General features: G+C 39.2%; 1 protein-coding gene and 1 pseudogene across 1 annotated transcript; both read left to right on the top strand.

Annotated features, from left to right (window-relative positions):
- The first annotated feature begins 15,517 nt into the window (after window positions 1–15,517).
- Window positions 15,518–18,637, top strand: LOC149839873 (thaumatin-like protein pseudogene; annotated as a pseudogene).
- A 1,508-nt stretch (window positions 18,638–20,145) lies between these two features.
- Window positions 20,146–23,052, top strand: LOC149839872 (Tetratricopeptide repeat (TPR)-like superfamily protein). The gene is made up of 2 exons (XM_090004263.1): window positions 20,146–21,970; window positions 22,528–23,052. The coding sequence occupies exon 1, from the start codon at window positions 20,259–20,261 to the stop codon at window positions 21,930–21,932; it is 1,674 nt and encodes a 557-aa protein (XP_089860389.1). The 5' UTR covers window positions 20,146–20,258; the 3' UTR covers window positions 21,933–21,970; window positions 22,528–23,052.
- Window positions 23,053–26,961: the final 3,909 nt, after the last annotated feature.

The raw sequence follows: 26,961 nt of genomic DNA, 5'->3' as shown, positions 1-26,961 counted from the left end.
GTCTAGCACAAGAAGACTCATTCAAATAGTGTATATCGATAATCGACCGTAAGTATTTCATTTTCAATTATTGCATATCTTATAAATATTTTATATTAATATTTACTGTGTACCAATTCATATATAACACGAGGTTTGAGCCACAAAAAGTAGTACGCGAGATTAGAAATTCACTTCTTCAACATCTACCAGGACCAGTCGCTCAATGGAAAGAGTATCCAAAAGAGATGATAGATAGATTATAGTCCTCATTCACGGTATACAGTTGTTTCTCATAGTTAATGTGTTTCATATTTACATTTTTTTTAGTCATGTCTACTAACTTTCTGAAAATATTTGTAGGCTTCGAATCGCTTCGCAACTACGATGGAGGAAAATGATGCAAGGAAGGTGTGACAGAAGGTGACTGCCAATCGATTTGCAGACATACTGCACAATATGAAGACTGCAGCAAAAAAAATATCTGGCGTTATAGATGATCCACTACAGTGGAAGGGCCATGGCCCTATTACTATCAGGGGAGATTATTGGGATGGAATGTGCAACAAGTGGGCAAAAAATGCATTTCGAAATTGCTCTGCGAAGGCTGCACAAAATCGAGCGAAAATGCCCGAAGCCCATCTACACACAGGTGGATCTAAGACATTTGGGACCCACCTGAAGAAAATGGTAACTCATCAATATATAATATTAATTTTATAAGTATTGTTGCAAACTTGTTAACTAAATCTTTTATCATTTAACTTCGCACGAAGCAGAAAAAGGAGACATTATACCATATAAGGATGTGTTTGTTGAAACACATAAACGGAAGGCCACAGGAGACTTCATATCAGAGAAGGCGAGAACGACAACAATATGTATTTATTCTATTAATAATCATTGTAATATACAAGTTATCATAATGTTATCCTTAATTATTAATGCATACTTTAAACATTATTTTATAGGAGGCATATAAGCAATAGATGGTAGAGCGATATGGCAATGACGCTACTCAACATCCATCATTTGATCTTGCAGCATGGGTGACTGCAGCAGGTGAACCCAAAAAGGGTCGTGTGTTCGGGTTTGGGAGTAATATGAACACTTCACCTGTTATTGCTTCTTTCAGTTACGACTCACAGACTTCTTCCGTCGACATAAGCTCCAAGCAGCATCTTATTCTTTCCGGTGATGATGTATGCCAAATCGTTAAGGACACAATGCGTGACTACTTCCATGAAACCGTCGTCGACGTTCTCTGAGCTAAGTTAAACAGTTTTTTGCTGAACAGGAGAACTTCGATTGCAGGTCCCTCTCAGATATGAAAGTTTCATGCAATATATTGCATGTCGTTAGATTTCATGTAACTTTGATTGCCTTAACATATTCAGTTTTTTTGACTGCCTTAGAGCACATATGAGCATGGTAGAATCACATATTCAGTTTTTTGACTGTTGTAAAACACATATGAGCATGCTAGAATCACATATACAACTTTTTGCCTGCCTTAGAGCATATATGAGCATGGTAGAATCACATATAGAGTTTTTCTGATTGCCTTAGAACACATATGAGCATGCTATAATCACATATTCAGTTTTTTGACTGCCTTAGAACACATATGAGCATGATCGAATCACATATATAGTTTTTTGCCTGCCTTAGAGCACATATGAGCTTGCTATAATCACATATGGATTTTTTTGCCTGCCTTAGAGCACATATAAGCATGCTATAATCACATATAAAGTTTTTTGCCTGCCTAAGAGCACATATGAGCATGATAGAATCACATATAAAGTTTTTTTGACTGCCTTAGAACACATATGAGCTTGCTATAATCACATATTCAGTTTTTTTGACTGCCTTAGAACACATATGAGCATGCTATAATCACATATAGAGTTTTTTTATTGCCTTAGAATACATATCATTCATGATAGAATCACATATAAAGTTTTTTGTTTTGCCTTAGAGCACATATGAGCATGATAGAATCACATATAGAGTTTTTCTGACTGCCTTAGAACACATATGGGTATGCTATAATCACATATTCAGTTTTTTGACTGCCTTAGAACACATATGAGCATGATCAAATCACATATATAGCTTTTTGCCTGCCTTAGAGCACATATGAGCTTGCTATAATCACATATGGATTTTTTTGCCTGCCTTAGAGCACATATGAGCATGCTATAATCACATATAAAGTTTTTTGCCTGCCTAAGAGCACATATGAGCATGATAGAATCACATATAAAGTTTTTTTGACTGCCTTAGAACACATATGAGCTTGCTATAATCACATATTCAGTTTTTTGACTGCCTTAAAACACATATGAGCATGCTAGAAACACATATATAGTTTTTTTACTACCTTAGAACACATATCATTGATGATAGAATCACATATAAAGTTTTTTGTTTTGCCTTAGAGCACATATGAGCATGATAGAATCACATATAGAGTTTTTCTGACTGCCTTAGAACACATATGAGTATGCTATAATCACATATGATAGAATCACATGATAGAATCACATATAGTGTATAATTTATTTCAATATATTTTGTTTATCAATACTGACTGTTCTTTTCTTGTGTAGGTTGCTAGTGATAATCAGCGTAGCGGAGCTGAAGGGACAGATCAAGGCAATGAACAAGAAGACGCACAAAATCTTGGCGATGATTAGATTAATGTGTTAAATTTGTTCTATTTTTTTTTGTTTCGAAAATGTAATTGTTGAATTGTAAATCATTAAACTTGTTAATTTTAAAGTGAAACGATTAATTGTTTTAGTTTCCTTTTATATGAAATTTTATGTGTACTTTGTTTTTTATTTATAGGAAATATAAATTGTACAGGAAATATAAATTGTAGTGTTCTCGATATTTAATTTTCAAATAATCTTTTTTATTTTTTTTCTTGTTTGCGATGGATTAGCAACAAATATATCCGTCGCTATACATATAATTTAGCGACGGTTGTAAATCCGTCGTTAAGCCGAGGTCGTCGTTTAGTACCGGTGGATTTGCGACAGAATCCATTGTTCGTTATTTCGTTGCAATTAGCGACGGAACTGGCGACAGATTTATTCCGTCGCCAGTTAGCGTCGAAAAATTCGTGACGTAAGCTATCTGTCGCTAAGCCTGTTAGCGACGGAATAAGGTCGTCGCTAATCCACTGCTTTGTTGTAGTGAATTGGTCCCAACCATAGTGACAAAAGTTAAAAACAACAAATTGGTCCCAACCATAGTGACAAAAGTTAAAAACGGCAAAATCTAGTCTGGCAAAAAAACTTGAGAGATTTTGAATTTTTTTATTAAATCTTGCATTTTTTGGCAAAATCTTGAGAATAAAAAATAAATTTAAAAATATAAAAAATAAATTTTATAGGAAAATATAAATAAAACACATTTAAAAATAAAAATCTTGGGGGTTTTCACGATAAATATCTTTTAAAAATATAAATATTGCGATATTTGTCACTATTTGAAAATCTTGCAAGAAATTGCCACTTTAAACTTTCAAGCAATTAATTTCTCACGATATATCGACAAGATTTTTTAATAAATCTCACGATATTTGTCACAAAGCTCCCTACATAAGGTAACGTGCACTAACAGCTCCTACCAAACAAGTGGTGCTCCCATTGGTACCCAAGACCATAGTTAGCAGTACATGAAATGACAAAATCGCTAAGTACTGAATATACATTATTTGAAAGGTATTGTATTAGAAAGGATGGCTGAAAAAAGGCACAAAAAAATTGGCAAAGGATAGATATGGGTTTGGTTCTATTTTAAATTTATAAAATGGGGTTAAAAAAAACAGACGTATATATGAGATTTTTTCTTGAAAAACAAGTTAGGGCATAGTAACTATGAGATTCAAATTCAAGAATCACTGTGATCTGAACCCAAGATCTCATCCAATTAAATTCATAATTGAGGTTTTTTTTCAAAGTATTTTTTTTAAATGGTTCGTGTTCTAAACATTTCTCTCAAAAGAACACATTTTTTTCTAGTTTTGAAAAGAACGAGTTTGAGCTATTTTTTCTTTTTTAAAGTTTCATTGAAAAAGGCACATTTTAAATGGAGTTTTACGTTGCCAGGACAGTGATCGTAAGTACATCAGGCAGAGCAGCACGGTTAGATTTTCGATCCTGAGGGCAATAAATATAAAAAAAATGGAGTTTTGCTAACTATGCCTGAGAGCATAGTGAGAAACGTTTTTTTCAGCAAAATCTTGTTTTTCAAAAATTTGCTAGAAATTGAAAATTTTCCATAAAGCTCACATTTTTTGGCAAAATCTTGGCAATAAAAAAATAAAAAATAAATATAAAAATAATTTTATAAGAAAATATTAATAAAAAGTATTTAAAAATAAAAATACATGGTTTTTTTTACAATAAATAGCCGTTTAGAATGTAAATATCGTGTTTAAATCGTAGTATTTATGTTTTTTCATAAATCTCGCAAGATTTTCAATATCTCACGAGAAATTGTTGTTTTAAACTTTCAGGCAATTTCTCGTGATATTTGTCACTATGCCCGAGAGTGCTTCTCATTAGCATTGTCAAGGTGTTGGGTATGACCCGATCCCAACCCAGATAGGATTCGATGGAAGCAGGATTTGGTAATAAAGAAGGAGTTTGAATTAAAAATTCAGGTCAGACCCATAGGGCGATTAGTGTATGGAACTTGGTATGGTTATGAGATTTCATGTCAGACCTGGGTCTGACCTAAGTTCTAATTAAGATTCAAAATTTTTCAATTTAAAAAGCATAAAAGATATTATTTTTCTGGATATGAACCAGGTCTGGTTTATGTATTACATATAGAATCAATCCGAATATGATTTTTCCTATGGCAGGTCCAGTCCTGAGCCAACCACTTTCTCATCCCACTATGCTCATCTAGCAAAAATACATGAAGAATCACCGAATTACTTTTTGTTGCAACTAAAAGAAATGAGCTGCTAATGATGAAAGGTATGGATGGAGAAGCTATTGTATGATGCCTAGATTTCATCAATTCAGCAGTAACGATTTGCATTTAAGGCCTTACAACTCCCTAGATACTCATCCTTAGACTAGTTAGTGAGCATATCCCACCAGTACAATTTTACTTTTGCAGTGCCATTATTCGCACACACGGGATGTGCTCTTTTATAAATAAATCAGGCACAGTAAATGAGGCTTATCAGACACACAGATTACTTCTTGCAGCATCCATCTATGTAAGCAAATCAGCATCCTAGTGCCCATCAATAAGTGAGGTTGAAGTTGCATCTCTACATGTGTTAAAACTAATTCAAGATTTTTTCCTTGAGCTCATATACTGAATCCGATCTATCCCATTATGCACTTTAGGTGATTCAGATTATGACAAATGGACCTCATCCAGAGGATGAACAGAGTTGGAGAGTGTCAGAAACTATGGATGACGAAATAAATGGTTATACAACAAATGTCGATAACCAGTTTCAAAATACACCAGATGAGAACTTATCAGTGTAAGATTACTTTTTGGAAGGAGAAGCCAAAGTATTTCTACCCATGCCCAAAGAATTGACCTGTTCTTATAAAACATAAGTCAGATCCACAAGAATCAATAACCTATCCATTATAAATTAAGTGTTTGGTTTGTTGTATCTAGACTCATTGAGAAATATGATTGCTTGTCGATTACTTACTAACGCAAATTTCACAAGACAATACTCTGGATATATTTCACAAGAAAGCATACTTGTAACAACCCTAGCTACTCTTTCTATTGAATGACATGTTTCAATAACCACTACAACCAGCAACCAAGTTTATCTCTTGATAGTAATCTAACTACTTTTCACTTCCTTTATTAATCCTTTCTCCTTGATAACTCTTCTCAAATTTTTTGCATCCTCACTTGGCACTACAAACACATCAGACAAACACAAACCAAGCAACAACATAAACTTGATCCTAATAGTATCATCATTAATGATCCTATTTCTATGTATTTACCACTAGCTACCAAGTAAAAACACATGAAGTTTCATCATTATAAAATAAGAATAATTTTTTTAAGAACACATTCTTGTTATTTTAGCTTATGCACTGTTAAAATTTGAATATTTGGTATGCTGGTGCACTTTCTTCCTAACAGTCAATGATTTTTGTAAATGGGATCCTGCTAAGCTTATATATGATGTATTTATTGGTGGTGGGCAGGGATGTCATGATACTGTCTTGCCTTCATTTGCTTTTGCAGAGCCTGCCCTTTTGAGTTTGAGCATTAAGGACAATATTGCTTATGAAAGGTCAAATGTTACCATTGATAAGATAGAAGAAGCAGCAAAGAGAGTACATGCACATACTTTTATCAGCTCACTTTCCAAAGGATACTCAGGTAAGGGGATTATAATCAACTATTCATTAACTTATGTTATGACATTTGCAAATATGTTGATGACTTTTTACCTCAGGTAGGTAGGGCTTGGTTGGCTTTGACCGAGGAACATAAGATAAAGCTCTTTGTTGCTAGAGCAATTCTTCCAAATTCATGCATCCTGCTACTAGATGAAGTTATTGGACACCTTTATTTTGAGGCAGAAAGGGCAATTCAAGAAACTCTAGATATCCTCGTGTTGGGCCGGTCAACCATCATCATAGCCTGACCTAGTCTTATAAGAAATGCAGATGGCTTATATGCATAACTTTTGAAATATGAAGAAGCAACCCTTGTAACTTCTTGTAACTTTCGTGTTTAAAAAAGTTGGTGGTATATTTTTCCTAGTTGAATTTTTATAGATGAATAAATGTCATGTTATGAATAATCCTTATTTGTTTGTTGAAATACTGAAAAGCAAAGCAAACTATGTCTTCTTTAACTTTCTTTGATAAACTTTTGTTTTAAACTCTGAAAATAATTTTTGGTCATCATCATATCTAAAACTTATTCGGGACAAAAAACTCTGAAAAGCAAAGCAAAAATCTATATTCAGGACAAAAAACTCATTCGAGATTCATATTTGGGGCAAAAATTCAATTTTAAATTTATATTCAGGACAAAAATTCATGATTTTAGATATAATTTCGTAAAAGGATCCATATTCGGGGCAAAAAACTCATTCGAGATTCATATTTGCGGAAAAATTCAATTTCAAATCTATATTTAGGGCAAAAGTTCGTGATTTTAGATATAATTTCATAATTGAATCGATATTCGGGCAAAAAATCATAATAAACTTGTTAAAACATGTAAAATGGTGGACGGATCAGGTCATATAATTCAAAACGAATAATTCGACCTATTATCCATGATTGTCCAAGTTGTCTGCACATCGTTATCAAACAACGAACATTTAGAACATAGCATTTAAGTATGGTCCAAACAAAAGTTGGATTTGAAATAGTCGTTACAGAACCATCAGAACCAATGTTCTGTTCGGTTCTTTTTGTTCATTTTGTCCAAACCTAAACAAGTAGGTTTGATGGCTCATCCTGTGCATCGCACGGGACGAAAAAGGTATAAAAATAACATTTTTAACAATGGCATTCCACGCATCAGCCGTGTCCATTATCATTTGTTATTTTGGATCCACCTCCCCCCTGTTACACAAAAAAGAACAGGAACGGAGTTTAAAAAAAAATTACCTCGACGGGAACATCCCTCTCTCCTTGTACTCTATGGAGAAATTTAACAGGACCGTCTTTATACATGAAGTTCTCCAAAAGCCGTCATGAAGGTCTTCCCTTAGCAAAGGCCTCCCCCTGTCTTCTTCTTGCAACTCACACGAGACACCTTCTTCCCATCTGCAACTCAGTTTCTCTTCCACTAATGGACGAAGAACTAACAAACCACCGACACCCACCAAATGAAAAGATCGGATTCCCCGTCCCCCTCTCCCCTCCTCCCTTGTTACTCTCCAAAAACCTCGAGTTGGAGAGGGCCACAACCACGGCCTCCAAATCCGCCTCGATTTTGATCTCCAAGAACGATTTTGTCTACGAAGACGAGTGGTTGCTTGCTGTGAACAAGTCTGTGGGTGTCTACTGTGATCACGTCCTCTCCTCCGTTTCCAGTCTTCTCGAGGATAACTCATCTCCAAAACCAGGTTTATCATGCCGGAAAATGCGAATTCTCTGTTCTTGTTCCGATTCCAAGAAATGGGTTTTCTTTGTTTTCCCCTTTCATCGATGGATTCGCTTCGTTCGTGTTTGAAGCATCATTTTTATACTATTTTTTGGCAAGTAAGGAATCTGGTGAATGATATAGAAATGAAAGTTTTGTTGTTGATGGGGGATGTTTTGGTGGAGAAATTTATCTAGAAAGGTTGGGATAAATCGGGAACTTGCAATTTAGAGCACAGTGCTGGTCACCAACTTATATAGAAAAAGTGGTTGCATCCAAAAATATCCTTTCATTTGTTTTCCTTTGTGTATGTCGCGAAGAACATGACGACGGTGTCGGCAACTGTATGGACAATAGGCGAGATGGTCGACTCGTCTGGGGTGGCCAAGCCAGCGACAAATCTGAAAAAGAATAGCGTGCCGTTGGCGATCCAGGAGACGAAGGTGAGGGCCAAGCTTGGGGCATTGCAAAGGGTGCGGATCATGATCTTCTGCGATGACTTCTCCCTCGGTGTTGGCAAGGGGAAGGTCTCCTCTCCCTTTTTCCTTTTCAATGAAAAATGCGTGAGATCCATATTTGAAGCAAAAATCCATATTCAGGGCAAAAATCCAATTCAAAATCTATATTTAAGATAAAAATCTATATTTTGGGCAAAAATCTTATTCCAAATTCATATTTAAGGCAAAAAATTATGATTTTTAGACATAATTCTGTAATTGGATTCATGTTCGAGCAAAAAACTATAATAAACTTGTTAAAATATGTAAAATGGTGATCAGATTGGGTTACACGATCTAAAACAAAGTAATTCGACTCATTATCCATGATTGTCGAAGTTGTTTGCACATCGTCATCAAACAATGAACATTTGGAACATAGCATCTGAGTATGGTTCAAACAAATGTTAGACTTGAAACAGTTGGTACGGAACGAAAAAACCCAATGTTTTGTTCTGTTTTTTTTTTGTTTATTTTGTCCAACCCGGGATAAGCCATCAAACATACCCTCAAGGATTTAGCTTACCACTCCACCTGATTCCTTGATCTTGTTTGGAGAACAACTTTTTTATAATATGGATTTGAAATGAGTTACAATTTGTAATCAAATTAAAGTGACACATTCAGATCAAAGGTTGGACAAAACTGACCCATTTTCACCTGTATGAGTAGGGATGGAAATGGTTTAGGTACGGTTCTAACATTTTTACATCTAAATCTAATTCTAACTTAAGAGTACAACAAGACCTGACCTAATCAGGTACAAATGTGCATCTGGTATTGAGATATGGATGCGGTATAGGTCTTATTATTGAGTTCAGATCTGAATCCAATTCCAGTATGACCTGAGCCCCATGTCTGACTATTAAGTTGGATTGTGGTTCTGATGAGTCCCATGTTTGAATATTATGTTGGATTTGGTTTAGCTAGATCCAAACCAAATAGAGACTGTCGCATATGGTTCTGTTTCGAATGTTCTGTCTGACTATTATGTTGGATTTGATTTACCGAGATGTAGATCAAATACAAAGTATTGGATTTGGTTTTGATCTAAGTCCCTTGTCCAACTATTATGACTATTATGTTGGATTTGGTTTTGATCTGATCCCATGTGAGACTATTATGTTGGATTTGGTTTACCTAGATCCGAACTAAATGTAAACTGTTGGTTATGGTTTTGATCGACTTATGTTGATTTTGTTTGCCCAGATCCAAACCAAATACGGAGAGAGAGAGAGAGAGAGAGCCGAACTATAACCATCAACATTACGAAACAGGTTCAACCAACATTGAACCTACCAGATAACCCACCAGGCCCAAGACATGCCAATGGGCCCCAAAACGAAGGAAAAAAGAAGAAAGAGAAATGAAAAATGAAAAAAAGATAACAAAAAAACACGAAACAACTCCAGATTGTTGGCGAGCATCACTCTGGATCATGAATGGTACTTGTGGGCAGATTGTGTTGAAGATCAGGGATGTTGATGCGAAGAATGGCATACACGTCCGCCAAAATAAGGTTCACTATTTTGTTGAACACTGCCGGAATATGCCTAAAGATAGCGTTGTTGCGAGTCATCCATACAACCCACCATGACGAGAGAAGCCAGGTACGCCAAATAATCCGCCAATAGTTGCAATGACGAACTTGCTTAGGACCCCACAACAAATCGCTGGCGAACGATTCCTGGCACACGCTGACCCCCGACTTATTCCAAGTCACCTTGAAAATGTTTTGAAAGACAGAGCACTCCCAAAAAAGGTGAAACGCAGATTCTTCGGCCGCCTCACACAACACACATTTACTCGACTGATGGAATCTGATGGATTTGAGGAAATTGTCAGTCTGCACCCGATCGTGTAAGATTAGCCAAGCCAGGAAACATGATCTCGGAGTCAGACCCTTGCCCCAGAGCAAGCTCATCGAAAACCGGTCCACCCCAGACGGAAGGAGAGCGTGGTAGCCTTCTTTTGAGCGGAAAGATCCATTCGGAGCAAGGATGTGACCAACGAACTGAGACAGCGAGTCAACATTACCATTATGTAACATAACCGCAGACCAAGCTTTGATCCATGATCGACGAAGCTTTGACATTGTTCGCTGACGCATGCTAGTGGCCCCCACCAAGGATTCCACACCTCCGTATTTAGCTATAAGCATGCTTGCACACGGGGACCCAGGTTGGTGGGCAAGCCAGCTCTGCTTCACGACGAGAATCATACTCTTCAGCCTTGGATCCTTGATTCCCAACCCCCCCCCCCCCCCCCCCTATATAGGGGAAGTCGAAGGGTGTCCCACCCTATGAGGTGACGTTTGTTGTTGGTACCTCGCCCCGACCACAAAAAATTCGCCACTACCTGAGTAAGCTTCTTACTAACCCCCATAGGCATCAGAAACATAGACATAAAAAATTCTGGCATAGCAGAAAGAACGTGCTTGATGAGAGCCAGTCTACCTGCGATAAAAAGGTAGGAAGCTTGCCAGCCCGATATTTTGTTACGAACCCTTTGAATAGTAGCGCTTCAGGCTGCCGTTGTTACACGACTGATTTGAAGTGGCAGACCCAGGTAAGAAGAGGAGTTTTTCGATACCGAGCACCCGAATATCCGTTGGCCCATGTCCAGCATTGACGGAGAGGCATTGACCATGGATAAACAACACTTATCGTAGTTGATGGATAACCCTGACATCGATAGGAAAAAAAGAAGGACAAGCTTGAATCTTAACATTTGTTGGATGGACGCCCTTCCGAAGATAATTATGTCATCCGCGAAGGTCAAGATCTGACTACGACACTCCTGTATACCGAGAGACTCAATTAGACCATCCTCCACTGCCCTCTTAACCAAAACCACAATGCCTTCAAAGACGATGTTAAAGAGTAACGGAGACAGAGGACATCCTTGCCGAAGACCACGACCAAGTTTGAACTGATTTCCCTTGACCCCATTGATCTGAATTTGTGACTGGGCATTGGTAACCAGCTCCTGCATCCAACTAGAGAAACGTCTACTGAAGCCCAGGTTCGCCAACATGTTGAAGAGGAACGGCCAATGAACTGAGTCGTAGGCTTTATGAAAGTCAAGCTTAAGGGTGAAGAAGCCCCCCCCCCCCGTTGATCTTCAGAGAGTGCAACACTTTGGTGGCTAAAATGAAGGAATGTTGAAGCCTTCTGTTAGAAATGAGGCAAACTGAGCCTCCGAAAAAATCCTAGGAGTGACTGACCGCATCCTATTAGCCAAGACCTTGGCAATAATGCGATATAAGCTCCCTAACACTGATATAGGTCGAAACCGCGAGATATCCGATGTGGCTTCCTCCTTAGGAATAAGTGACACAATTGCTAGGTGAGCATGAACCAACAATCTGCCATTGCGATGAAACTCAGCGAAGACACTAAGAATGTCACTCTTAACACATTGCCAGAATATGCGAAAGAAATCCACTGGATACCTATCAAAACCTGGAGCTTTCCACCCAGACGAGTCCTACGCCGCCAAGGCGATTTCTTCTTTGGTGAATAACCCCTGAATCGAGTTGGATAGCGCTCGATCCAAGGACAAAAATAAAGTCCTACCCATATTGCCACCTGCAGCTTGGTTGCAGGAATACAGGTTAGAGAAATAGTTGGTGACAACATTGATTACCTGATCGCCCGAAAAGGAGACACCGTTGATATACATAGAATGAATCGCATGTCTTCGATGCCTGTGCGACGCTAAAGAATGAAAGAACCTTGTATTTCCGTCACCCGCTTTAAGCCAAGTCACCATTGACCGCTGCTTCCAACGAATCTCATCCTTTAGACGCCAAGATTGCACTAGAAGAGTCATCTCGGCCGATCTAGCATTAAGGCTGTCAATATCTGATGCATTCATATAGGTCGTATCCAAGAGAGACTGATTTATAGAAGACAGCTCACGCTCCCAATCCTCCATATTTTATAATTTGCTTATTTTATTTTAGATAAGCCAAGATTTGATATCGCGGGATAGTCGAAAAAGCTTAACCATGCATCTAGTAGCCGCCCGGACCGCATAGCAAGGTCTACTCCAAGATTGTTGGACTAATGACTCGAAACCCGCCTCCTTAAGCCACCATTGCTCAAATCTAAAGGATTTGTCGCCGGTGAAGCCTTGTCTCCATCGGATAACAATCTGACTATGGTCCGAGACAGATGGTGGAAGTAGGTAACATGAAATGTCATTAATAGAACTCAGCAGATCTGACGAAACAAACATCATGTCTAGCAGACGAAAGCATGGTCTAGATCGTCGATTGGTCCACGAGAAAGCTTCGCCTACATGGAGAACGTGGTACAACCGGTTCATCTGAATAAAGTTTTGGAAAATCCTCATTGAAGCCGAGTAGGTCACCGGAATACTTGAGTCGATAGGAGACAGAAGGCAGTTGAAATCTCCCATGATAATATGATGGTCCCCCAAATGAAGCAATGACCCTATTCAAGTCCAACCAAAACTCCTCCCGCCGGCTTTGACGGTGGGGACCATACACCATAGTGACCACAGCTGGATTGGCGTTTGAAGGAAGTGGAAGAGTAATGGATATGGAAAACGTACCTTCATCCACCTGTTGTAAAGCTAGAGAATGCTTCCCGAGGATGAGGATGCCTCCCGCATATTGAATCGCAGGCTTGAAGAAGAAATCTGCACCACGCCAGATTTCGGAGACGACGGAGCTCAGGATATCTGCCATCTTCGTTTCACAAAGTGCAATCAAATCAGGCTTTTCTTGACGAATCCAACTCGCCAGGAAAAGACGTTTGGAGGGGCAATTCAGTCCCCGAATATTCTAACACAAGATCTTCATAACTGAAAGTCCGGAAATCCCCGAGAGAGAGAGAGAGAGAGAGAGAGAGAGAGTAACGTAGAAAATGCATTTTCAATGACAAAAAAACTCTAATTTCATAATGAAGAAACAAGTTTTCCTTCTTTTGAAAGTGAGCTTCTTACAAAGTTTTGGAAAATGAAAGAAAAGCATGATGATGGGCAAGGGGAAACGTGAGATTTTTAATCCAAGGAACTTGCGTCCCAGTTATTCAAAAAAAGAAAAGAAAAACAGTTGGTTGCTCTGCAATGGACGGGTATGCATGCCTAAACCAATTGTCTGTCAAAATGTTATTTCTTGTTATAACTTGTATTTGAAGAAGTAGCCAATGACTTCTGTAAACTTATAAGGATTACAACATTACTAAGGAAAGCACCAAGTTCTTAGGGCCTGTTTGTTTCATTCCCATGGAAGGGAAAGACCTTTCATGAGAATGAAAATTGAAGCAAAGCACATTATAAGAGCACGATGGCTCTGATACCATGAAAGGAATAAAAACACAAGAACCTTACACACAATGCACAACGTTTTTATGTGTTGTGGTATTGAATACCTACATCCACGAGTTTCTATGCTTAGAGAGGAGAAAGGTTTCCACTATTTAGCAAATTGTTATAGCCCAAGAAATCACAATTCTTAATTTGGAAACTACTGGATAATAATAGAGGTGTTTCTTTTGAAGAAATTAGAAACAATCTCCTTTGGCTTAAAAAGATCTTAAGGCTGACAACGTTTTGAGCTTTCTTCCTGCCTTTGTATTATCCTCATTCTAATTGCTTTCTTCATATGATCTGAATTGTTCTTTTAGACTAGATAACGAGCAGGATGGATCTTCCTTCACAACCTGATTCGAATGCATTATCTTTACACTATGATGGTAATTAAAAAGAAAAGAATTGTTAGCTTAACAATTTCCCATGAAAGTTACATGAAGCAAACAGGTTCTTAGTAAATTTTCTCAGGTAAGTAGACAATTCAGCGAAGTCACTCCCATCATCTTTGAGAGTTGGACAGCTCTAATATATGACATGGTGATGAAAACAGATGACTAAGTCCCACTTATTTTCACTTGTTAGTGTCTGACCTTACATATCTGCAGGGAAAGGAGATGTGGGTCGAACATGGTGCACACATTCACACCTCCTCATTGGGACTGAGCTAACCGGAGTCCGATTCGGTCCAATATATGTTAGACCGAATCCTATCTAGCTCAGTGCACCATTTGTCTGACTCTGATTAGGATCCTTACCTTATGATTTAGGCTGTTGTCTTTGGGATTCATCTTCAACAAAAAAGAAGAAAACACATGGATTGGGAGGGGAGAGTACCACTGCCAAACATGCTTTTTGAGCTACATGTTTGGGTCATGATGAGGATTTCCAGCACTTTACTCAAAGCCAAACCAATTCCCTACCACCATGGTAGCAACTTTTAGAAAGAATGATTCTCAACGCCACCCATGAAATACTAGTGATAATGTGCCATCATATGAAGGCTAATAGATTTTGTCATAGTCTCAAGGTATACAAACTTAATAAACCTCCCACAGAAGCATTTGTGATTGTTCTAAAAATTCTAAGGATCATGATACATTTCTAAAAAGTCTGAGCAAGTTCATCACTTTAAAGACAAATGCACTGATTTCACCAAAACAAGCTTAACGAATGATAAAAGGAAAAAGTTCCATCTGAGGGCGAACCATTTGACCCTAATTCCAAAAGTAGTCCTAAATTTCCTAATGTGCACCGCAAGCTTTTTTGAAAAACTGCCAAATAAGGACCTCAGGTTAATTTCCAATATCTTTGGATGCATGATTCTTTTGAGTTTTCTATATTTCCTTTTAGAGAAATTGTTGGTATGTTGTAAAATATTGCCCTTAATTGAAAAATACTTATTTACCATCATAGAAAAGAGAAAGGTAGGTGTTATTGACATTTGATTCAATTTAACAGAGATTTAACCTGAGTTAGTCAAAGATAAAGAGTAAGCCTCTGTTTGGCAGTTTCTAGAAAAACGGAGACCAGTATAAAGGTTGGCCTAGTGGGGTGGGGGCCTTGACCGCTAGATGGGTGGTCAAGGTTCTATTCCCATGAGGATCACCCATCTGCATAAGCTGAAGCTCAACATAGGCCCCGGGGGCAAGGGTCCTAGCCTCAGAGTTTTACGCAGTTGGCATAACGACCGTGGGTACAACAGGCTGAGTCAGAATGATCAGGTCTTTGTGTCTGGAGTGGTTTCTTCAAGTTTCTCCATTCTTCTTGCTCTTTCCCTTCCTCTTCCTATGCAACTCACTAACTTCATGTAATCAGTCTACATTTTTTTGCTGTGAGGTCATCTTTTATGCGGTGTCGCTGCATGCTGGCCATGCAGCAACGCGGATCCATCTCAACATTTCTCGAGATGCACACCCAAACCCATCTCGAGAAAAGTTAAGATTGATGGCTCTCAGAGGCACCGGCGCTGAATCTAATGTGAAGTCTCTTTGATATTTGTCATGAATGCCTTCTGCATTCTTTCCTAATTATAGTGAAAAATGTGTTTAATTGCAAGTATATTTCAATTGTTACAGATGGCATAGTGGGAGGTGCTGGGCATGCCACACCAGCAGATGGTGGCCTACATTTGGGCTTTGGTGAGGAAGTCATCCTAAATGTGCCAGAAGGCTGGTCAGGGAAGATATGGGGGCGCCAAGGGTGCTGCTTCGATGAACAAGGCCATGTGGCCCGTGGATGGGGACTGTTCAGGTCAACTGCATTGCAACGGAGCTGCAGGCATCGGGCCATGTGGCCCGTGGATGGGCCCATTTCGGCCTAGCCTGGGCCAGGATTTAGACCCCAGCCTGGCCCAGACTATCAACTGGTTTTGATCCAGTCTAAAAAGTGGATCTGGTCTGCGCCTAGGCCGTGGTTTTCAGCCAGTTTGACTAGGCCGTGGTCCAGCCTAGCTAAGTCAAAAGAAGGCCCGGCTGGATATTTATGAGTACTGAGCTGACATTGTCTAATCGATTGGTTTAGGAAGAGAGTAAACAAATCTGGCCCAAACTAGTACCATTGACATCCCTACCACTAAAGAGTACTCAGACCCAACAAATTCTTGGATCTGAATATGAATCCATCTAATGTTTATGCCTCTACATCTGACACAAACCGTCCAACTCATTCTCTATCCACCAGCACTCCCCATCTACATTGAGAAATCTTAATGGTGAAAAATAAAAAACAAAAAGAAAAAAGTTTTTTTATTCACTATTTTTTTTCCACGGAGACAGCTGGGGTTAGGAAGATCCCTACCAATTTTACAACTATACCATTGGGATTGGAACTTGCAACTTCCCAACACAAGGTGACGTGCACTAACTGCTCCTGCCAAACAAGTGGAGGCCCCGTTGGTTTTAATTTATTCACTAATTAATCGTGTAAAAATATTACATTTCTTTGGAAAAAAAAAATATTACACTTCTTTGGGCTGAACTATATAATATAAATGACAATAAACACAACAAAGCAATCTGAGTTTAACCCCTGACCGTGGATCCATGAGTTGGAAATGTACCACCTATTTTAATCCATATTCCAATCAAAATATATTTCAAAGCATGCCTTCTCTAATATCCTAATCTACTGCAGTATAAGAGCCACCACATTCCACGTTTTTACTCTTTCTCCCTCCTTCACTTCTTCCATAACTTACCCCACTAATCCACATGCCTACTAGTTATTCATATGCCTCCTAAAATATAGGAAACCACAATCCATAACCAGCTCACTTGATTCAGCAAACTGAAATTAAAAACAAAAAAATTGCATAATCAGGGGTGGAGTCTCTCTCTCTCTCTCTCTCTCTCTCTCTCTCTCTCTATATATATATATATATATATATATATATATATATATATATATATATATATATATATATATATATTCTTCGTCCCAATTGCTTCATCATCATGTAGTGGAAATGCAATGGTCATCTCTATAACCTAATGTAGTAAAAAGATTGAAACCTAGTTTGATGATTGCCATACATGTGGGTAATACATATTCAATCTAATTGGGAACTCATCCTTGGGTCTAGACTCCAAACACAAACCATCTTCAGGCCAGGATTTATTTGGTTATGACCCCAATTCAAACCACAAGCAAATTACAATTAGTTTGGGATAAAGTTAGAAGGCACCTTCCATGTTCCCTATGCTTACTCGCAATACGGTTTCAAGTTAGTTATGATAAACAAAGTGCCACAAAGATAGACACAACCCACTACTCTTCCTCCCCCCCCCCTCTTTATATCACATTCTACATCAATTTCCTCCTCATTCCTGCAAAACAAACTTGAGAAAACAACAACAATGCCATCTCTTTCTCCCCTGTTCTACTTTTTCTTCCTCTTTCTCTGCAATTCATTATCTTCATGTAAGCAATTTACATTTCATTGATCTTTGCACTATATGTTTCCTATATTGCATATCATTGGCAGTTAATTTTAAGTATCTGTGCAATGTGATGCAGATGGGATAAAGCTGATACTAGTCAACAACTGCAAAGAAAGTGTATGGCCTGGTATACTCGGAGGCGCCGGGTGCTCGTCTCCGGAAACCGGTGGCTTTCACTTGGGTATTGGCGAGCAGGTCGTACTGAACTTGCCGCAGGGATGGTCAGGGAGGATTTGGGGGCGTCAAGGTTGTTGCTTCGATGAGAATGGTCATGGAGTGTGCGAAACAGGAGACTGTGCGGGCCTACTGCACTGCAATGGCGTCGGAGGAGTGCCGCCCGCGACGCTCGTAGAGGCGACGTTCGGCACTGACAAGTCGCCTCTGCACTACTACGACGTGAGCCTGGTCGACGGGTTCAACCTACCGGTGAGCATGGTTCCGGTTGGAGGTGGGTCTGGGTGCAGTGTTGCTGGGTGCATGGCTGACTTGAACTCGTGCTGCCCAACCACGTTTGCTGTGAGGCGTGGGAGCAGAGTGGTGGGTTGCAAGAGTGCGTGCTTGGCTTTGAACACGGACAAGTATTGCTGCAGGGGAGAGCACTCTAAGCCGCAGAGTTGCAAGCCTACCCTCTTCTCTAATATGTTCAAGGCCATCTGCCCAAGGGCCTACAGCTATGCGTATGATGATGCCTCTAGTCTCTTCACGTGCATGGCTCCAACTTACATCCTCACCTTCTGCCCTTCTAGTTATTAGCTTCAAACAAGGCTGTTTCTGTTACCAAAGTTAGTCATTAGTTTGTGATATGGTGGTAGAGTTTTGATTCTTTGTGCCTCTCTCTCTCTCTCTCTCTCTCTCTCTCTTTGGTGATCGGTTCATATTGCAGGGAGGCCAAATTAAGGTTGCAAATGGGTCGGATTCAGAGGGGAAATTTGCAAAATTTTGTTGTCGCGGATCTGAACTGATTGACTCCCCAATGTATTTTCGGGTTGAAATCCAAACCGTTTGCATCACTATGCCAAGTGTCTCTCCTAGCTCATCGAATCGTAGCTTGTATGATTTTCCACCTGACGCTGCATAAATGACTACCTTGCATTACTGGCTACATCCTACATGCCAAATCTGGATTTTTTTTTTGGAGGAGACAAATCTGGACCACTTGTTTTGCCATTTTTTTTTCGATTGGGGTTAGGCAGACCCTACCAGTTATACAATCATACCATTGGGATTTGAACTTGCAACATCCCAACACAAGGTGACATGCACTAACTGCTCCTAAATGGAGTCCCTGTTGGTTTGTTTTGACAACTTGAGTACACCATGGTTAGGTATTAGGTATGCTGTTTCCAACCAAATAGTTACTCAAGTTGGATATTCATTTCATTGATAGGCCAAATACATATCAATATATAAAGAAGCCACCATAACCAAGCTCTGCTCTTAGGCACGAACCTGTTACAGATCGACGTGGCCTATGAAGAATAATAAACTTGTGAAATAAAATCTCACAAACCAGCATCCAATGCTAGGGGTGCAAATGAATCGGATTTATTTAGATCTCTGATCCAAATCCGACATATTATTCCATGGATCTCAAATAACATCATATTCGGATTGGTACTCAGATTTATATGACCTAGCTCGTTTTGGATTGTAACTGGTACTTTTGCAAGATCTACATTTAGATCTTGGTTTTTTTTTTCTTAATGACAAGGAGCCCTTGCTGAGAACCGGGTCACTTAATGAGCTCGCCCTCAGGGTGGGTCACCGAACACACAAGCCCTTAACGAGCCCACCAGTTAATGGCACCCCCCGCACACTCGGTGGGAGTCCATCCTGAGACAAAGGAGTAGGCATCTTCTCCTCAGGCCCGCTGCCTCTTAGGCTAAGTTGATCCATTTGCACTTTTAACATGTGGTCGTGTCATCATCCGTGTCCATGTGACATTAAGTCCCAATCTTTCGTGCTTCCGAATCTGAATTTTACTTCTTTTTTTTTAACAAATTCCACAAGTTCCCAAAGTCTACCTCTACTACCATCCGAACCAAACCGGTATTGTTCAAAATCCTGCACCATCTTAACAAAATTTACCACATCCAAGTTCAGGAATTCGATGGCCTAGAAATCCAACTTCAGTAGCATTCAAATCAAGGTATCCAAATACTCCCCAGAGATTCAAATTAAAGAAAAAGAGGGAAAAGACCAAACACTTCTTTGCTGACTATTTTACGATGAAAATCCAAGATTGGAGTTCAAAATAGCATCAAATGTGCTATTTTCTTGGAATCCAATTCACCACCTTACCAGAATTCTTGGGCATTCTCTACAAATTGTAAATGAGGATGAAGAACATTCCCCGTGACGTAGAACTCGTAGAATGCAACGACCACCGAGAATTTTTAGCATCTTCTGCAAAAAATTCGTCACACCCACCATCATTTCCAGATTCTACTGTTCAATTCAATCGTCAGATCGGTCATACCATATCAATTCCAAGTCTTGCGGAATTTACCTTCAGATTTTCGCACGCACTCGGTTGGTGAATGCAGGTAGACTACTGCATGCTCACATAGTGGTCAATGGAGTGCAGAAATCAGGCTACTTATGCTCCAAATTCATCCTCTTTTATTGTCAATGTGGCAGAATTCTGGATGCCAGGAAAGTGTTTGATGAAATGCGTAAGAGGAATTTAACATCTTGGGTAGTTCTGATTGGTGCCTATGCGCGTCATGGGTATTGGAAAGACACGCTTGAATTGTTTGATCGGATGAAAAAGGAAGGGTTTGCACCAAATAAGTATGTTTTTCCCAGCGTGTTGAGGGCATGTGCTAATCTTTCTGATGTAGAGACTGGGAAGAGGATTCACGAATTGATTAGGAGCTCTGGATTTGAGACTGATCTTTTTGTCGATAGTGCTTTGGTTGATATGTATGCAAAATGTGGGTGTCTGGGAGATGCCCGCCAGGTGTTTGATGCGATGTCTCAGAGAGATCTCGTGTCATGGAACACCATGGTCTCTAGTTGTTCTCAATATGGGTTGGCTGAGGAAGCTCTGAAGTTGGTTGGAGAGATGAGGGTTTCGGGTGTTAAGCCTGATTCAGTCACTTGGAATGCGGTGATTGTGGGATTCTCTCAGATAGGGAATGTGGTTAAGGCCTTAATTTCATTTCGTGATATGCAGGCTGATGGAATTATACCAGACATTGTCTCCTGGACAGCTATGATCTCTGGTTTTGCCCAGAATCATCTCAATGAAGAGGCATTTGTGATATTTCGTAGAATGTTACTGTCCGGTTTTATGCCAACCTCAGTAACTATAAGTGGTCTCTTGCCAGCTTGTGCAAATTTGGAGAATGTGAAACATGGAAAGGAGATCCATGGTTACTCACTAGTTATAGGAGTTGTAGAAGAGGTTTTCGTTAGCAGTTCTCTTGTGGATGTCTATGCAAAATGTGGGTTCATTTCTGACGCTCGTAAAGTATTTGACAGGATGCCTGAAAGGAACACAGTGTCATGGAATTCCATGGTATATGGATACGCAATGCATGGGCATGGGGCTGATGCACTGAGATTGTTCGATCAGATGCAAGGTGAGGGTGTAATTCCAGATCACATCACTTATACTATCCTGCTCACTGCATGCAGCCATGGAGGATTTATAGATGAAGGTCGGACATATTTTAAAACCATGCAGCTTAAGCATGGCATAGAGCCAAGAATGGAGCATTATGCTGCCATGGTGGACCTTTTTGGGAGAGCTGGGATGCTGTTGGAAGCTTATGATTTAGTCAGAAAGATGCCAATGAAGCCAGATTTTTATGTTTGGGGAGCTCTGCTCAGTGCTTGCAGGATTCATGGTAATGTTGAGCTTGCTGAGATTGCAGCTTCACATCTCTTTGAGCTTGAACCTGATGGTTCTGGAAGCTACGTTTTATTGTCAAATATACTGGCAGATGCAGGTAGGTGGAGAGATGCAGCAGAGGTAGAGAAGATGATGAAAAATAAAAGGATAAGAAAGAAGGCTGGATGTAGTTGGATTGAAGCTGGATGACACTGTGATCCTTGATTTTGACTCACGTATTTAAACTGGTATCATGATCCCACAAGTTATTTTTAGTTTCAACAGTTTTATTTGTCCTTTTCTACAACTGTAATTTTCCATAGTTTGAAATGTTTACTTTTGATGTCAGAAAATAGTTGTTTCTGTGGGTTTTCCTTCTCTTTTCTCCCCCATCATGCAATTGAGCTTGAGCATGCTGGATGCATGTATGAAGAAGTTTTGAAAGAAAACCTATCATCCAATTGGCATATAACTTAGTCACTGTAATGTAAGTGGATCTTTTCATTTTTTATAATTGACAGCATATTTGTTGTTCCAGAAATAGCAAGGTTCTCTTTCAAGTGCCTCAAAGTTTACCAATAATTGTTAAACTGAATTATTCTGATAGTGAGTCGAGTTCCTGTAGTAGAGACTATCAGGATGGGAGAACCTGTAGGAACCAAGTACAACACTAGCTTTCTTCATCCGGATATTTGTTATTTTGTTGGTCTATTCTGCTATTGATGCGGAACATTTATTCTTGAAAGCTGCTTTATTTCCTTCAATATATTGGTGACATTAGTGGACATGTTTCATATGGTTTCAGGGTCACTGCATGGCATGTGGCTGCAGTGCTGCACATGGCTGGTTCACAATGGAAAGTATTCACAAGTTGGCAATCTATAGCAGTGCATTGGGTAAAATAACTGCCACCTAAAGTTGGCTAACTGATCACCCTTGAAGAAAACTTATGCCATTAAAAAAGGGTTCGTAGATGCCTCATTGGTTATAGTGCCATATTCATCGATGAAGATCATGTTATCATGATATCATTATGAATTTATGATGTAGGCCTCTCTTTCATGCTTGACTCTGTGGACCATCTTCAAGCCTGCCCAATGGGGTTTCTGATGATAAAAGGCATTAAGATTCAGGCTTGCCTGGTGAAATAAATCTATGTTCTAAGAGTTTCTTTGTTGGTGGAGCGGCTAGTTTGATCCTGCAGGAATTCTGTGTTTTACTGCAACTCTGGTATATTTCATATGATAAGTACAAATTGGTTATTTCTTTTAGTAATGTCCTTTGTAACTGTGACAAGCTTATTGAATATTGATCATTCTTGCCCGTGAAAGCATGTCCATTGATGTTCTCTGCTACATAATACAATCTTGGTATTCTTAGCACTGCTTTTGTAAAGTTGGACCCTGCTGTTTGCTTACTTGTGCTGGAGAAAAGTCAAGTGTCAAGCGTCTCTGTTTTGCAAAGCAGCACTATGAAAGTGAACTAATTCACTACTTAAAAAGGACTTCTTAGTTGAAGTTTTATTGTTTCCCAGATTTTATAAGGTTATATGCATAAGAAACATTTTATCAAAAATTCCAGGTTTCTCACATTTTGGGAAGCAGATAATTGAAATCGATTATGACACATATGGGCCTCCCTGTTTCTGTTTGTTCATAACCAAAACGTCACACACTCAGACTGCAGTAAAAACACACACCCTTCTATTTATACATCACCCCAAAGGATCACGGCAGAAGCAGGTATAATCGCAGCCTTTTGTGTGTTTGTAGATTGCCTGATATATGGAATGAATTACTCTTTTTTGCTGGTTTAACTAGTAGTTATTGTACAATGATCTATACATCTCATGTCAGACCAGTGAGGTAGCACAAATATAGTTACTAGTGAAGAAAGAATGGTTTAGAATACATAATTAAATATTCTTTTCTTGATTACGTTTGTATATATTCCTTTTGAAGCTTTGGTGAAGGGAATATGATTCTGTTGGCTTAATGCTATCACCGCTGCTATCCACATTCCACAGAAAATAAGGATCATTCTTTCTCAAGGAATGTCGAGACTTGAGATTATCCTGTGCTCATGTTTTTGTTGAACACTGTTTCCATAGTTCAGGGATCAGGAAGAGCCTGTCCAACCTGATACAAAACCAGATTTGCTGGGCTCCAGTCTTGGTTTTGTCAGGCTTGGACCTTGGATCCAGTTGAGCACAATTCTGTAGCCAAGCCAGTTATAGTCTTTCTTTTAAAGATTTGCCCTCAAAACCTGAGCCATGCTTCCTTACCTACGAAGCTGTCCTAGGCCCAAATTCTGGGCCCTGCCCTTGACCACCCTGGGCTGGTATCTATCTGAAAACCTGACATATGCCGAGCATATCGGTATGTTCTGGTTGGCCATCCTGGGTTGTTTTCCCTTGGACTATCCAAAAAATAAGAGAGATTTCCTTATGGTTTATTTATAAATACATCACAATATAGACAAGATGTTCATCGATTGTCTCGGATTTCACACTGAACAGATCTCTCTCTCTCTCTCTCATGCATGAGATGGAAGCTTAAAAGAGAAACATTCAACTGGGCAGACTGCTCCCTGTGGAGAGTATTCAAACGATTGTTCAGAATAGTTTACTAAGGTGTTTGATTGTGTAGACAGCAGTATCAGCACCCCATGGTGCTGCGCAAATGGCGGATGTGTGAGACACCTGGAACATGGTGCTCTGTGTGTTCATCAGTACAATTAAAAGGTATCCCTCTGTGTTCCGCCCCCGTGGAGCAGTGTTGGCCAGAACATCCCGGACAATAAATAAATAAACAAAACATGTGTACCTTGACTCGGTTATCCAGAACAACTCTATGCCTAGTCAGCAGCGTCCATACAGGACTGTTCTACACAGTCCTGCCGCCTACACAATCAAACGCCCCCTAAGGCCCCATTTGAATGACGCCAAAACCAGGTCAAAAAACTGGTTTTCGGAGTTAAACCAGCTTTTGCTATGTAACTGGGTTTTGAGGATGTTCAGCTGATGGTCAAAATTCGGTTTAAGAAAACCATGTTTTAGGCAAAACTAGGTTTCTAACAAGTTTGAAAAATCAGGTGAACGTGGGTTTTTCAGCCTGCAATCCAAACGAGGCCTTTAGGCCTTTCGTGAAAACCTGAAGATAGATTAGACTATGCAATTCTTGTTCCTTTCTTTTCATAGATCCCTATGTTCGACTTTTATTTGCCTTAAACCTGAAACAACATGAATTTAGTCCTCTTTCAGGTGAAATATGTGTCCAAGAAGTGAATTGTTCTAAGCTCAGTAGGAGCCAGATTCGAACCTTAGCTGACACATGCTGGAGCAACAAACTCTGTCTTAATCTGGCTTCAATATCCTTCATTCCTGAAACAATGAGCATGACACAAGTAGTTATACTCCTATTAGAACTGGAAGTTTCGGAACAGGTGGTCCGGATATCGCCATAACAAAACTGCCTTTTAATTTTATGTTCAGATAGGATTCATGTTGGCTTCATCCCTCAGTGTAGTTTGTTATGCCAGCTCTAATAGGAGAAGTTGCATTTGAATCGAAATTCCAATTGGGGAGTAGTATTACATAGTCACTAGAATATGAGAACTAGTGTGAACTGTGATTTTCATGAATTTTTTGTTCTTTTCTCTTAAATCTAACCATATGGATGTGATCTACAGGATTGGTTTTATAAGTAACTATCCCTTGAATCATTCGATTATGATGCATAAACAAGATTTTTTAAAGCTTTAAAATCAATGGCTCATAATCTTCATAAATATTTAAGCATCCAAAAATCATATTTTTCATCGAAAATACCCGGTCCAACCGTTGATTCCTAGCAAATTCACCATGCCGACCACATCTATATGGTTGGATTTGCAAGCAAAGTGTTGGAAATGTCCAGCTCACACAGTAGTTCTCATGTTCTAGTGGCTCGTATTACATGACAGCTAAATACCTAAATTTTTGCATATACGCTAAGCAGACTGGTTCAAGCTGCTGCAATCCCTTCTATAAGAGGGTGGGATCTGGGATTAGATAGAAACCTTTTTCCATAACAGGATTAAGACATTCTCCTAAACCCGCCACCTTTATGAGAAGAAGTCGTTGATGCAAGCAGCATGGAAGTTGTTAGGCCTCCTCTGAGTCTTCGACAAACACGCCCACAGATCATAACAAGGAGTTAGAAGGATGGGAAGAATAGGATATCATCACTGTTTCTGTCAATGGAAAAATAAAACAAACACAACAATAGAAAGGTTTGATTCTACATCATTGTTCTACAAATGACCAAGTTGGCCACATTATACACAGGATTAAGAATATGCTTTCATCAGAGGTATCCTATGCACTCATCCATTATGACAGCCAGATTTTTTAGATAAAACAGGAACTAATACTCTGTTATGGGACTATTCAGCATGAATTCTGCGATAATCCAAAGGTCTGGTTACAGATTCTACAAAATAATTAGCATCATTTTTCTTCCCCTGTAACAGTACACGTTTGCAATTGCAAATTACAGAATATCTCAGACCCATCCCAAGATTAACACTACCTGTTAGAGGTTTGGCAAGTCCCTGTTGTAACTCAAAAGTCTTGGAACAGAATCTACAAAACAAATAACCACCTCTTTCTTCACCTGATACCAGCGTGCTACAGCAGTTGCAAATTACATGGTATCTCAGAAGCATCCTGAAATCTAAAGTAAACTAAACTATACGTAATACAGATAAAATATCTTGTGCCATGTATACAGATTGCATATAAAAACATTACTCATTTTTATACCATTGAAAAGAAAACCTGCTTCAATATGTTTCCAATTGTTCCATTTGAAGGGTCATAATCGAAACACTGCATGAGTATGTCAGGAAAGTCGACCACCAACTATCCCAATAATCATACTTTGATACTACTAAATTGCAACATACCTCCACATCAGCCTGCTCCAAGTTCATTATCAGCAAGCACATCCTCCATGCATGGCATAGTCCAGCAAGATCATCTGAAAGACAAGGTAAAGGAATATGATATCCAATACTCAACTACAAAAGTTCAAATAGATATCTAAACAATTGATAGTGATATGTGGCATACAATAATAGCACATGATGTATCTTACTGAGCCAAGGCCAATGACCAATACTTTGCATTATACATGCGAAAATGTATTCCTTTTGCTGATTATTGATTACGATGATGGATGAATCTATCAGTAGAATC

This window comes from Nuphar pumila, chromosome 4 (genome assembly GCF_984573655.1).
Source record: "Nuphar pumila chromosome 4, dmNupPumi1.hap1.1, whole genome shotgun sequence".
Taxonomy (NCBI): Eukaryota; Viridiplantae; Streptophyta; class Magnoliopsida; order Nymphaeales; family Nymphaeaceae; genus Nuphar; species Nuphar pumila.
The sequence above is the reverse complement of the archived record's forward strand: the minus strand, read 5'-3'. Positions and strand labels throughout refer to the sequence as shown.

Coding starts and splice junctions, on each gene's coding strand:
- LOC149839872 (XM_090004263.1), top strand. CDS start 20,259: ATGCAACGACCACCGAGAATTTTTAGCATCTTCTGCAAAAAATTCGTC.